Genomic DNA, 14,266 nt, shown 5'->3' with positions numbered 1-14,266 from the left:
AGTGTGGGAAGCCCTGCACTCAAAAATAGAGAAACTGAGGACAGAGGAGAGCAGGGAGGTGCCCAAGTGAGGATGCTGCTAAGTCCCATCCTGGCATCCCAGCCAGAGCTCCTCACAGCAAACCTTTCGAAGGCTGCTCCGGGCCACCTCCTCTGACTTGCACATCTGAGAAAGCAGCTGTCTCATGGCTTCTTTCTTTTTCTCTTTCTCAAAAATAACAACAACAAAAGTTCAATACCTGAAAAGTGAACCATGAAACTCAGTAAAAAGGACCAAGGAGAAGACGAAGAAAGTGATTCAGCGAAAAAGAAATTGGTCAGTGCTTTTTTTTTTTTTTCTGTCTCCCTTATATGACTATTCTGGTCACCCAGGGGGTAGTTCCCCCTTCCCCCTGGGTCAAGGGGAGGCTGTTAAGGTGCAGCTGGGCAGAGAAAAGAGTGAGCAGCAGCTGAAAGCCAAGTTCTATGGGAAGGCGGCATCAGGATTGTAGAGTGTATGGGGTGAGGCTCAGAAGAGTGAAATTGACAGTCCTGATCTGCTGGTGACTTTCTGGGCTTGGGGCAAAAGTCTCCATTACAAAGGTCATTTCTCAACAAGGGGACATTGATGTTGACAATGATTATGTCATCATCCTTAAAGATACACTAAAATCCACCCCCTAATCCATCACAAGGCTTAGTCCACCTGCCCCTTCCTCCAGGAAGTCCTCAGCAGCTATTAATAGAATGACTTTCTTTCTTCTTGGGACTCATCAGACCCTCTCTTTAAACCTGATTCGAGAACCAATAGCCAGAGAGCGCCTACTCTGTGCTGGACCTTTACATAGGGCTCCCATTTAAAGACAGACTCTTTACATGGTTCTGTCTGGATCAAACCGTGGTGAGGGCATCACTAGCCCTATTTTACGGCAATGAACTGAGGCTCAGAAAGGGATGAAGCCACTGTCCAAGGCTATGTGGCTAGTACAGGTTTGAATCCTTCTTAAACCTTGGACTATCTGTGCCTTGTCTCCTGTGATGAGTGTGGAAGCTACTGTGACTCCAGGGAAAATGTATTTGTATTTATAATAAACCTGTATTCGGTAGGACAGAGATCAACACAAGTCCATTTACCAAGTTGTCAACAAAGTGTGAAACTGGCAAACTGAACATCATTGTCCCCATAGAGGTGTGAAATGGATAAGGGTGCAGTCACCTGTTTGAGGTTACCCAAGACCCCGCACAAGAATAATGCCAAATAGACAGCAATTCTCTCTAAGTGGAGACTATATCTTTTCTTGGTGCTTACATTAGGTGAGTCAAGAATCTACTGTCTAAGTATTTAGTGTAATGAAGGAAGGGATGCAGTCATTTCAAACATTCTGCTTAAATGATACTCAATAGAAAACCCCCTTTCTTTTCCAACTCTTCCCTGCTAGGAAATTTCCACCTTGTCTAAGATAACTTTTTAGCCTTAGGAAATCATCCAGAGGACAGTTTAAGGTCAATTCCAGAAAGTGATGCCTATCTACTGGACCCCGTCCCTGAGCCAGGCTGGAGGAAGGCTAGGAATACAAAGAGGCTTAGGACACTGTGGGTTTGCTGAGGCTGCCATGACAAAGTCCCACAGGCTGGGCAGCTTAAACAACAGAAATGTATTGTCTCACAGTCTTGGAAGCCAGAAGTCCAAGCTCAAAGTGTCAGCAGGTTACTTCCTTCTGAAGCCTCCCTTCTTGGCATGAGTGGCTGCCTTCTGCCTGCATCCTCACGTGGTCATCCCTCTGTGTGTGTCTGTGTCCTCATTTCCTCTACCTATAAGGACACCAGGCATACTGGAATACAGCCCCATACGTATGACCTCATTTAACCTTAATTACCTCTTCAAAAACCCTATCTCCAAATACAGTCACATTGTAAGGTGCTGGAGGTGAGGACTTCAACATGTGAATCTGGGGGGACACAATCAGCCCATTGAGACGCACACTATCCCTGCCCGCGGTGAGCTCCTGTGCAGAGGGGAAGGCACGTGTGAGCAGCGCACATGGAGCACAGAGGCAGCAAGAGGTTGGGGAGGCTACTGGGAGGAGGTGGCGAGGGAGTTCAGTGTTGAAGGGTGAGCACAGTTCAGGGCAGTCAGAAGGGAGGGCCTGAGCAAGGTCAGGAGAACCTGAATGAGTGGGAACTTCATAAAGACAGGCAAGTTATGAGCGAATGAAGGAACCGATGAGTGTCAGAGCAGGCGGAACGTGCCCCAGCCCAGAACATCTGGGGATGTTTGTCTTATGACTTCATCTGTGATAGGAGTTGCTTCCTTAGCAGTTGCCTGGAGTGCGGGGCTGCTGGCCCTGTTGAATGGGGAACCGGTCCTGGCTTTGGAGGCGGGCTCCTGTATGCTCCCCCTGAACTTCAGTTGTTGCACCAAAATGTAGGTCTAATAGTTCCTCTGAGGACTGGATGGTATCATGAATGTGAACACACCTGGGAAAGTCCTGTGCATGTGTAATATGAGCTGAAGGTGAGGCAAGTGCTCTGGCTACCAGGAGCCCTGGTTAGCTGCCATCTGGGTCCGGGAGGGACCCATCCCCCCTCTCTTACTTTCTGTCCAGCTGTAGTTACACATTCATGTCAACTGCCTAATTCCTGGTGCCTTTTGAATTTGCAATCCCAACAGAGAACTACGAAGCAATTTTTAATGGGATGAGGGGTCACCTGATCCAATTTGCACTTTAGCAAAATCTGGTGAGGTCCCCACTGTTACAGATGCGGAAACAGGGAGGGTATACAGAGGGGAGTCACAGCAACGGGATGAGGAGGGGTAAACGAGGTGATGAAAATGCAGTCCCCATCAGGACAGCATAGGGGCAGAGGGGCCCTCCATGCATGGGGATGCGGCTGTCCCTGCCCCTCCTCTGCCCATCTCCTGCACTTCAGGCCCCAGCCATGCTCCACTGACAATTTCACTTCCTCCCACACACTGCAGGCATCTGTGCCTGCAGGCCTTGGCTCCTTGCCCTCTCACCCCATATCCTTCTCCATCTGCTCAGAAGCCGCCTCCTCCAGGGGGTCTCCGAGATCCAGCTGAGATTGGTGTGGTGCCTCCTCCATGCTGTCCTGGGGAATTCTGCCTTTTTAGGCCATGTTGTAATTAAGGATGTGCACATCAGAATGCTGCTCTAGGCCCACCACTCAATGAGGAAACCAGGCTGCACGGCTGAAATCCAGTTCAAGAAATACCCGCTTCTCCCAGGGGCGTGCCTGACAGATTAATATGCAGAAGGACGATTGCACTGAATGACTGGTGTGCTCAATACATCCCTAGCCTAACTCCTGAGGGGTCGTCTTCCTTTTTGCAAGTCTTGGTTCCCCACTTGCTGTGAGCAGCCACATTCCCACCACTGTGCATGTCGGGGCTGGATGTTTCTGTGTGCGTTTCGCATTCCAGGTTCCTGGCATGTCTGCTGTACTCCACACCTTTTATGTTAGTGTGTGCTTTTTACTAAACGTACTTTGCTAACTTTTTGGTCTCTCTTTTGTGGACTGAGCCCCACCTTGCCTCCTGGACATTGTGCATTCACCAAGCCTGTCCCTGGCTCTGGCCCAGCCTCTGCACTGCTCTCTGCTTCTGGTAACAAACTGTCCTAGCCAAAATTGAAGGTGCTTCTCTGGCATCTGAGGCAACATGGCCATGTGATGAATTGATTCCCACAACCTCCTGGCGTGCATGAGGTCCTCGCCTTCTCAACACTGTCCTTGAGCCAGCCTGGGGCTGGCACACAGGACATGTCCCGTCAGCCAGTGCTGAATGAGCAGGACGGAGTAATGACTAAGAGGCGAATTCTTTTTCTTCCAAACCCACAGCCCTCGCCTTTGTCCTAGGCTCCAGGATAGCCCACGCTCATTTCCAGCATGCCACTCGGGGCTGGCTGTTTTCTATTTGAGCTTCAGAATAAGTCTGCAGGACAGTCAGAGTGGGATCAATATTCCATTTTGCAGTGGTAGAAGTGGCAGCTCAGAGAATAAAGTGACTTGCCTGAGGACACACAGTTAAAAAGTGGAGGAGTCAGCCGGACGTGGTGGCTCACGCCTGTAATTCCAGCACTTTGGGAGGCTGAGGTGAGCAGATCACCTGAGGTAAAGAGTTCAAGACCAACCTGGCCAACATGGTGAAACACAGTCTCCACTAAAAACACAAAAATCAGCCAGGCGTGGTGGCGCACGGCCTGTAGTCCAAGCTACTCGGGAGGCTGAGGCAGGAGAATTGCTTGAACCCAGGTGGCGGCGGTTGCAGTGAGCAGAGATTGCATCAATGCACTCCAGCCTTGGTAACAGAGAGACTCGGTCAAAAAAAAAAAAATGGAGGAGTCAGGGGCAGAGCTGTATCCAGGCTTCTGTGTCAAATTCAGCCACCTCTCCATTCTGTTTCAAGCATTAGGGAGGTATCCTAGGTTAATGGCAGTCACCCTGCTCCAGGCTTTGTTAAGAGAGAAAAATAAAAAGATGCTAAGAAAAAAAAAAAAAAAATTCCACCCCCTGGGTGGTAATCCTGGAGAGGACAGATTTCCCTTTTTGGACTGTTTCGTTGTTGTAATAACTTAGGAGCAGGGAAAAAATGTTGCCCCGTTTCCTGTTCAGGCATGATCAAATTGCCACACTTCCTGTCGGGAATTCCTGCCCTCCTTCAAGTGGACTCTGCCTCCTCATTCACGGAGATGCCTTGGCAGAGTCCGGGGTCCCTGGACCGAGCCATCAACTGGGTCACCGAGACCTGTGGCAAGGAAACAAAATATGAATTCCAAGGAACTGGGCCTAGTTTCCCTCACAGATGACACCAGCCATGCCGGGCCTCCAGGGCCAGGGAGGGCACTGCTGGAGTGTGACCACCTGAGGAGCGGGGTGCCAGGTGGGAGGAGAAGAAAGGTAAATATAGACACCTTTTCTGCATGGCTGGAGGGCTGCGGGTAGGGCAGGCCTGGGTGGCAGCCATGTGACAGTGCTCAGCCCCAGCCTGGCAGCGTGTGGCTGGGGGATCTGGGGCTTTGAGGCAGGGAGGCCCCAGTTTGAGTTGCACTTCTCCATCTGTGTGACTTTGGCATACTCTCTCCAAGCCCCAGCTGACTGGGGCAACAGTGTCTCTGGTAGGCTGAGTGTGTACATGGAACGAGGCTATAGTGGCAGACTGCCCTGCCCCGTGCTTGTATGGTGGTGTCCCTCTTCTTACCCTCCCTGGGGCACGGCACGGGCAGCAGCGCCGTCAGTCAGTGGGCGCCCTCTGCCCCTGCAGTGAGTGGGGAGCGGGTGGAGGGCACAGGCGGGCCACACAGGCAGAGGGCTCCGGGGAGCACAGCTGAGGCAGGAGGAGACGGCCCCCACCTGCCCTTCACCAGCCTCTGGCAGGGGCACTTCACACCAGGTGCTCCCAATCTGATGGGATGCAGATAAGGGAGGAGTCTGTGTCCTCTAAGGACATCGGGGCTGGGAGCAAAGAAGGCACAGGGCACAGAAACGATGGCACAGTCCAGGGGCTCAGAAGAAGTGGTATCTGTGCTAAGACTCAGAGGATAGGTTTAAAGAGAAAGAATGATAGACAACAGGCGTTTCATCTGAAATGTGATTCTGTTCCATTGGGGATCCCCATTCAGCTCAAGCTCCTCTCACTGTAGAAAAATATTCTGGTCCTACATTTCACTTGGCAGCACCCATCCCCAAGGCTTATAAATGCTCCCTCTTGCCCCCGCATGTGATCAGCAGCCTCTACGGAGCACCTCCTCTGCAGCAGCTCCTCAACAACATATGTGGCCAGGGCTGCTATTGAGATCCCATTTCACAGGTGGGTAAGCTGAGCCCCAGAAAAGTCAAGTCACTTGACCAGGCTCCTACAGCTGATGGGGCCGTCCCTGGAGGTAAAGCTGATATCACTTGGCTCAAAGCCCCAAAGCTCTATCTTGTGGCTGGTAGCACTAGAGGAGACAAACGAGATGGGCAGAGCAGGGAAGTGGCCATTAGAGACCCACATTCCCTTCCAGATGGGATTTGACTGATTCGTGTCCCTGAACCATGGACCCATCTGTCTTCTTCACTGCTGCATCCCCACAGTGTTGTCAGGGCCTGGCGCCTACAAAACACACACACTCACAAATATGTCAAATGATGGCAAAGAAAGTGCATTCTGGAGCACCTGGTCCCTGTCCACTTGGCCCATATTCCCCCACCAGCTGAGGATGGCCGTCCCTCCTGCCCTGGCTTGTGCCAGTTTGTCAGCCTTTGCCAGGGATCCAGGTGTTTCTGCCCTGTGGCCCTGTCCTGGTGGTGGCTGTCTTTAGATGGGGCTGCAGGACAGGACAACACCAAGGCAGACACCCTGTTCTCTGTGCCAAACCTTGCATCTCTATGTCTGCATGCCCTTGTCCCAAGGCTTGGACCAGCCCCTGTAGTTTGACACCTCAGCCTAGAACAGTATGTGCATGTGTGTGTGTGTGCACATTTGTGTGGTGGTCAGCAACCTCAGGCCCCTGGACACTGCACTCAGGTGACGAGTCAGCAGGGGACTGTGCAGTGGTGACTACAGGGGCACTGAAGCCAGGCCACCTAGACTTCAGTCCCCATCACAGATAGCACCAGCCACGCTCCGTGCCCCTCTTTCCTCACCTGTAATACAGGATATAACAGCACTGATCTAAGGACTCAGAGACAATGCTCAGAAAGTGCTTAGAATCACGCCTGGCTGATAGCGCTTGGAGTCTGGCTTTGCATTTTTCTGTCCGGGTCGGACACTCGCCAAATTCGCTGAAAGGATCATGTGGAGCTGCTCAGAGCACCTGCTGAAAACTGCGTTTCAGGGATCCTCACGCAACCCGGAAGGAAGGCAAGGGCGTGGCCGCTAAACCTGAGGGCGCCCGGCCTGCGCACGCGGACGTGGACCGGAACCCTGTCTGCAGGCCTGCAATTTGCGTCTCTTCTCTCTGCCTCCATTCCAGCCGAGGACAACGACTTCTCCCCCGGAAGGCCTCCCCCAGCTGAGGGAACGTTCCAGGTCTTCCCTCGGACCTGGCTGCGCGCCCGGTGCCGGCTCTGACGTGATTTCCTCTCCCCCTAGGACTGGTCCTGCTCGCTCCTCGTGGCCTCCCTCGCGGGCGCCTTCGGCTCCTCCTTCCTCTACGGCTACAGCCTGTCGGTGGTGAACGCCCCCGCCCCGGTGAGTGCGCGCCAAGGCCCGGCAGAGGGCACTGCGGCCCCGCGGAAACCTTCGGGTGCGCAAGGGCCCTGGGCTCCTGGGTCTCGTGCGGGACGCCGCAGGGACAGAGTCCAGGCCCCACTCGGGGCGGGGGAGGCACAGAAACAGACAATGATGACACGGGGACAGGGGGCGGGAAATGACAGTTCTTGCGGCTGGAGGGTGGGTGTCCTGAGAGAACGTTGGGAGACTCGATGAGAGGGGGCTTCGGAAGTCCCGGGGGGGGGGGGGGGGGGGGGAGCTGTCCTCTGGCCCCTAATGCCGGGGAAAGGAGCAGGAGGGGCCTTATGCATGGAAACTTGGACATTTTCTTGATTTGTTTTGTTGTTGTTGGTATCTATCTATCTATCTTATCTATCTTATCTATCTCTCTATATCTCTATCTTATCTATCTCTCTATCTTATCTTCCTATCTATCTATCTATCTATCTATCTATCTATCTATCTATCTATCTATCTATCTTTGAGATGGAGTCTCACCCTATCACCAGGCTGGAGTCCAGCGTTGCGATCTCGGCTCACTGCAACCTCCGCCTCTCGGGTTCAAGTGATTCTCCGGCCTCAGCCTCTCGAGTAACTGGGGCTACAGGCGTGCGCCACTACACCCGGCTAATTTTTGTATTTGTGGAGATGGTGTTTCGCCATGTTGGCCAGTCTGGTCTGGAACTCCTGGCCTCAAGCGATCTGCCCACCTTGGCCTCCCAAAGTGCTGGGATTATAGGCTTGAGCCACCGCACCCGGCCTGTTGTTGTTGACTTTAAATTACAACCAGAGGCCACTCAGGTATCTGCTGGATAAGACCCGTCTTTGGCTTGTGGTTTACTCTGAAATCAGATCCAGGTGCAATTCTTCCAGGCCCTCTTCACATTGTGCCTCTGGTTTGCAGTTAAAGGTTGGGTCCCGCCTACCTAGGCTGTAAGGTTTAGGTGCTATCCTGTGGGTGCTGGCTTTGGTTTTGACCCACCACCACCCACGGGTAAGGGCAGGATGGAGGGTTAAGGGAAGCTTTCCTGCAGGAAGTGATGCCTGAGCAAGTTTGGAAGGTGGAGTGATGGATGGGGGCCCGGTTGTAGGACACATCTGGGGAAATGTAGGGAGCTCCAGGTTCTTGGAGCACAGGCTGTTTTGGGGGCAGACAGGAAGCAGGCTGAGGACAGCCCCAAGTGCCTTCCAGGCTTTTCCTTGCTTGGGAGTCGGGCATCCTTGTGTATAAAACACAGGAGAAGCCTGGGCCCGTGAGCCTCAAAGGTTCCCAGGAGCCCTGGAATTTTGCAGAGGTGCCTCAGGGATCTAAGCACTATTTGCGCAGATCAGTTCTATGTTGAAAAAGTTTGTTAATTATTTGACATTGTTCAGTTCTGTTGCTAAAAACAGTTTGAAAACCAGGGGGCCTAGATGGCTTCAGCAAGCACTGGCAACAGTCGGTGATCTTTGATTTTGTCATTGTGGCGTCATCTCAAGATGGGGATCTGACTTGTCCATATTTGTCTTTGAAAGAGAGCTAGGAATTTGGACTCTTGCTTCATCTTGAAAGTTCATCAAAACATCCAGGTGAGAGGGGGCAGATCCTTTGCGCCCATGGCTTATGGAGCAGAGATATGTGAAACTTGCACCTGGGATAGAATGTTATGGGTTCAAGCACTGACTGTGGGAACATGAGGAAGGAGCAATCCCATTACTCACTTATTCATTTAGCAAGCATTGTTGAAAGTTTATGATGTGTCCAACTCTGGGGATCAGGGAAGACAACCTGGAGGAGGTGGTATTTGAGCTGAGCCATGAGGGATGTGTAGGATTTCCACAGGTGTCACAGGGAGGTAGGGAGCTGAAGCACACACACAAAGGCCCGACTGTGCCCACATGGTGACATAGTAGGAAGTTAATAGCGTGTGATGTGCCAGTACCTAGGGGGAATGGGGAGCTGGGATGAAAGAACAGGTGGAAAAGCAGGATGAAGTCAAAAGAAGAGGGCCTAAGATCTTAGGCTGAGGATCAGGATTTTAGTCTTCGGCACTGGGGAACCATGGCAGTTTCATGGGGGTGGGGGTTTACAACTCACAGTTTTTTAAATTAAAATTTGTTTTTCTTTAACTATGACACAGCCTCAGGAGGTCCTGAGAAGATGTGCCCCCTTATTTGTTTACTTATTTAATATGCTCACTGTTTTTTAGAAAAGCAACTTTGGTGTCAGTGAGAAGGACAGGAGGGGCCAGAGCTTAGAGGTATTTAATGGGAAAGACCGTGGTAAGCCAGACAAAGAGGGTTTAACGTGCCCTCCCTCCATTTCGGGAGAGGAGGGGATTTCTGAAGACCTACACAGCCAGGGTGGCCTTTATGTTTCTTAAGATGAATAACATATATTATGACAGCATCAGTAACAGCACAGATGGAAAAAGCCCACATGAGATGCAGGCCCTCCTCCATGCAGTTTTGACGCATTAGTCAGCTCAGTGCACCCTCATGACAGCCCTGTGAGGTATGGATCATTATTATCCCCATTTTACAGATGAGGAAACTGAGGCACACTGTTCACTGACTTGCCCACAGTCACATAGCAAGTGGAGCCAGAGTTTGGCCCTGGGTGGGCTTCTGGTTTCCCAGGCATCAGACACATTTTCAGTCATTTTTAAAACAGATCCTTTCTGTGCCAGCCAGTGTTAGGCCACGGGACTTCTTGTTCGGGCTATCAGAGCTCTACCTCTGTGGCCAGCATGAATAGCAAGGTGTTCAGTCTTGAGATATCACGAGGCACTTTTTAGCCTGATGTCCTTTGAACCTCGAGACCATGGCTCGTCATGCATACTTTACAGGAGCCCAGAGCAAGCACCCCGAGAAGGCCTTGAGTCCAGGACTGAGCCATCTGCCCAGATCCAGGGGCTGGGAAGTGTCATCCCCAGTTGGGCAGCTACTTCCCTGCATGTGCCGTCTGTCTTTGAAGAGGAGCAGAGACTGTGATCGCCAGCTCATCAACTCTGCCAGAATGTACTGCGTGCCAGGCGCATTCCATTCTCAGAAATACTCAGACGCCAGTGTCTTTGGCTGTAACAAAATAGCACAGCCTGGGGTCTTCAGAAATAGACATTTATTTTCCTATACTTCTCCAACCTGGAAATCCAAAATCAAAGTGCCAGTGGATTCGTTGTCTGGTGAGGACCGTCCTTCCGGCTTGCGGATGGCCTCTTTCTCACTGTCTGTACACAGCAGAGGGAGGAAAAGTGCAAGGGAGCAAGACACTCATCCCACCATGAGGCCACCCCCATGACCTCCGCTAACCCCTGTAACCTCCCAAAGGCCTCATCTCCAAATACCATCACATCGGGGTTAGGGCTTCAACACACCCCATCCTTGCAACAAAAATGTCATGCAACATTTTTGGAGGGGACACAATTTGGCTCAAGGTAGTTAATTATTGATGTTACCTTCATTTCATGAACAAAGAAACAGAGGCTCAGAGTTTAAGCAACTTGCCCAGGATCACACAGCCAGGAGGTGGCAGTGCTGGAATTCAAACCCAGGTCTGTCTGAATGCAGGACCCATGCTGTGCGCTCCGCCCCTCCTTCCTGCCCCTGACCATTAATGGCAGGCACCAACAGTCCAGCTGTGGGGGAGTTTGACATGATCGATGAAGGCAAAGAGGAACAAGGGGAGATGGGAGGAGCCACGGCAAGCCCAGGGCTGCTTACCTGTCCATCTACCAACCAAAAGACAGGGCAAGGTTTCACTGCAACAACCTAGGGGCTCAAGGACAAGGTGGATGATGCTGCCGTCGTGTTACAGGTAGGAACCTGTGATCGTCTGAATCCTGTCCCGACCCCTCCCTCCCTCAGGGATCTCGTAGAGCAATCCTCATAAAGGACCTGATCCAACTGAGAAACCAGAGACGGCTTTATTATTGGCTAGAATCACTCCCCAAACTCTTCCCTCCCTGTGGGGTTTGCGGTCATGTAACCTCTGCTCTGCTCGGCCTAAAGGTCCTGATGTGTTCTGTTTACTCGTGCTGCTTTGTGAGAAGAGAGGGATCACTCTTCAGGCAATCCTTCAGCGCCCTTCCCTGGGTGTTGACCTTGTTGTGTCTGGGGTAGAAAGATGAATACGACATACGTCCATGTCCTCGAGGTGCCCCCAGACCAGCAGCAGTCACAGAGGCTTAATAAACACCAGACAGTGAGGCAGGCTGCATGGAGCCACAGGACAGCTGAAGGACTTTATTCTACCTGGGGAGGTCAGTCGGGCCTCTCTGGGGCTTGAAAGAGAAAGCTCAAGGCTTTCTGGGAATGGTGAAGACCTAAGGGTAACTGGATGTGGGGCCCAAGGGGCTGGAGAGGTAGAGGCTGGAAAGGGGAGCTGAGGCCAGACCAGAAAGGTTGTGGAGGCCAGAACAGGAGCATGATCCGGCACCACCCAGGCTGTGAGCAGGCTGAGGGCCAAGGCTCACCCTGGGAGGCCCTCCCGAGGTGGAGACCACCCCGAGCGTGAGCTGAGCAGGCCTGCACAGAATCCCAACTCCCCACGTAGGTGCCTCTGTAGAGGGCTGGCGTCGAGCCCCTTGTGAGGTCGCTGTGAAATTGAAGGAGACGTGATGCTGGAGGAGCTCAGCCCAGCGTCCAGTGATCACCTCGAATTCTCTTTTCCCCTTGCAGTGGGCATAGGAATGGGTGAGTGAGGCAGCCCCAGGACCAGGGAGACCAGGAACAGAGCAGAGACTCTAAGGAACGGGATCTAACGCAGGCTGGAAGGACCCAAGCCTGGTGGGGGTTTGTGGTGTGAGAGCTAGGCCTCACCTGGGGTGCTGGGCTCTTGAGAAGAAGAAAGAAACCCTTGGAATGGAAGAGGTGCAGACATTAGTGCTGCTTTGGGTGCTGGGTGGGTGTCTGCTCGCAGAGATGATGAACAAAGGCTGCCACCAGGGGGTGGTGTGTGGATGCCGCCCCATGGGAAGGGATGCTGTCTGTAGCACTGGCCCAGTCTCGCAAGTCCCCGGCCCAGCCAGCTTTGCCTCTCCAGCTGTTGGATAACTGGGGGCCCAGGTAATCGGGGCACAGACTGCAGGCCGTGGGCATTTACCTTTGGGGGAGGCAGCTTGCACCATTAGAACAATCCATGCAGTAGCTGCCGTGGCAGCCTCAACCTTAAAAACTCTCGGTGCTCCTCTCTCCTCAGATATTTGGAAACTTTCTGTAATGCTGAAAGCAAAAATAACTCACCTCTGGGCACTAGCTCTTCACTTGGCCGAGGTTCAGAATTGTGCACACATTGGATCCTTGTTACAATATTGCAAGGGAGCCATCACTAACCCCCTTTTAAAGGCGAGGAAACTGAGGCTGAGGGAAGCCAATGCATCCAAGTTGCAGGGATGGGACACTTCCTAAAAATTCCCACTGACCTCTCCTCAACACGATCACCTGGATGTGCTTCCTGGCCACCCGACTTTCCAAGAATCCCCAGGATCTGACTACTTTTCGTGCCCCATTTAGAAGAGAACACCTGTGCCTCATGCATCCGCAAGGGTCCTTGGCCAGCTTGGTGGGTGGGATGTGAACAGAGGTGCTGATAGGCCGCATGAGGCCTGGTTTTTGGCAGCATCCCTCAGGATATTCAGTTCTTTCTTTCCCCGGATGGCAGAGAACCGTTAAATGCACACTGGACTTTGCATGAACTGGCAAGAGGTTCTTATTATCCTTAGCTGTTGAAACTCAGGGTTATCTGTGCTGTGCTGGTGCATTGATCACCATGATGAACACCACAGTAGCTAGGCTCTGTTCACTCTCTAGACTAAACCCTAACTGGTTTCTCTGTTTCCACTCTGGTTCCTACAGTTTATTCTCCACCCAAAGGCCAAAGGGATCCTTGACAAATGAAGGAAGAACATATTGTCCCTCCGCTCAAAACCCGCTGTATCTAGAAAGCAAGCCAGACTGTGGTGACCTACACGATACCCGGGGCCTTGTGACCACTCTGTCATCATTTCCCCGCTCACTCCCTCTTCTCCATTTACACAACCTTCTCCCCACTTGCTTCCCCTCAAACACACTGCACACTTTAACCTCAGGGCCTTTGTGCATGCTCCTCCTGCTGGCTGCAGGGCTCTTCCTCTGATTTTCCTGTGCACTTTCCTTTGGTTACTTCTGGCCTCTGCTCAGATGTTCCCTCTTCAGAAATGTCTTCCCTGACCAACCTATCCAAAACGGCGCCCCTCCGTCACACTTTAGCCCTCACTGAATTTACTTCTCTTCATGGTATTTAACACGAGCTGAGATATGATATATTCCTTTACTTCTTGTCCATCCTTCCCTTCACTTTAGAAAGGTCCTTGCTTCTGCAGTGTCAGCACCTAGAACAATGGCTGACACATTGTAAGCATTCATAAAGAATATCTGCTAAATGAGCAAATGGATAAATTTAAATTTAAAGTGAGTCCAAGGCAAGTCCTTAGGTCTCTTCACTCTCAAACAAATTGCCAGCTGTGAGTCTGTCCTCTGGAAAAATTCTAGGACCGCCTCCACGATGTTCACAGATGGGGACTTGGACCCTGGTCTGTGTAATTCCCGAGTATCCCTTCTTTCTGTTCCACTAGGCTGATCTGCTGCATTCTGTGAGTCGGCAAACGTTCTGTGAAGGTCCAGCAAATGTTCTGTGGAGGTCCAGATAGTGCATGGTTTTTGCTTTGTTGGCCATATGGCCTGTGTTGCAACTACTAAGCTCTGCTATGTAGAGATAAAGCATTTATAGATGATATGTAAATGAATGGGCCAGGGTCTGTGCCAATAAAATTTTGTTTACGAAATAGATGGTGGTCTAGGATTTCTCTTTCTGGCCAATTGTTGGCTAACCCCTGTGCTAGAAGTTTTAGGAAAGGGAGGAGGCTCTTGTAGATTCCTTGTGTCATTAGTCCCTCTGGGCAGAGGGCTGGCTGGCTGAATAATTAATCCACAGCCTGTGCTGCATAGCATCTAAATGGGAGCACCTAAATCTTCCTGAAGATATTTGCTTTCTAATCTCCTTCCTTTTGTTCATGTTTTGCTGATTGTCTAGGCTTTGTCCTTTCTGTTTCCGGTG

At 51.7% G+C, this 14,266-nt stretch overlaps 1 protein-coding gene across 1 annotated transcript in view; it reads left to right on the top strand.

Annotated features, from left to right (window-relative positions):
* Window positions 1–252: 252 nt before the first annotated feature.
* Window positions 253–14,266, top strand: part of SLC2A9 (solute carrier family 2 (facilitated glucose transporter), member 9) — a 195,429-nt gene continuing 181,415 nt past the window's right edge. The window contains 3 exon segments of the mRNA XM_011987830.1: window positions 253–315; window positions 7,072–7,225; window positions 10,794–10,920. Coding sequence (XP_011843220.1) covers window positions 253–315; window positions 7,072–7,225; window positions 10,794–10,920 — 344 coding nt within the window.

Source organism: Mandrillus leucophaeus, unplaced genomic scaffold, assembly GCF_000951045.1.
Source record: "Mandrillus leucophaeus isolate KB7577 unplaced genomic scaffold, Mleu.le_1.0 Scaffold317, whole genome shotgun sequence".
Lineage (NCBI taxonomy): Eukaryota > Metazoa > Chordata > Mammalia > Primates > Cercopithecidae > Mandrillus > Mandrillus leucophaeus.
This window is presented reverse-complemented; position numbering and strand designations above follow the sequence as displayed.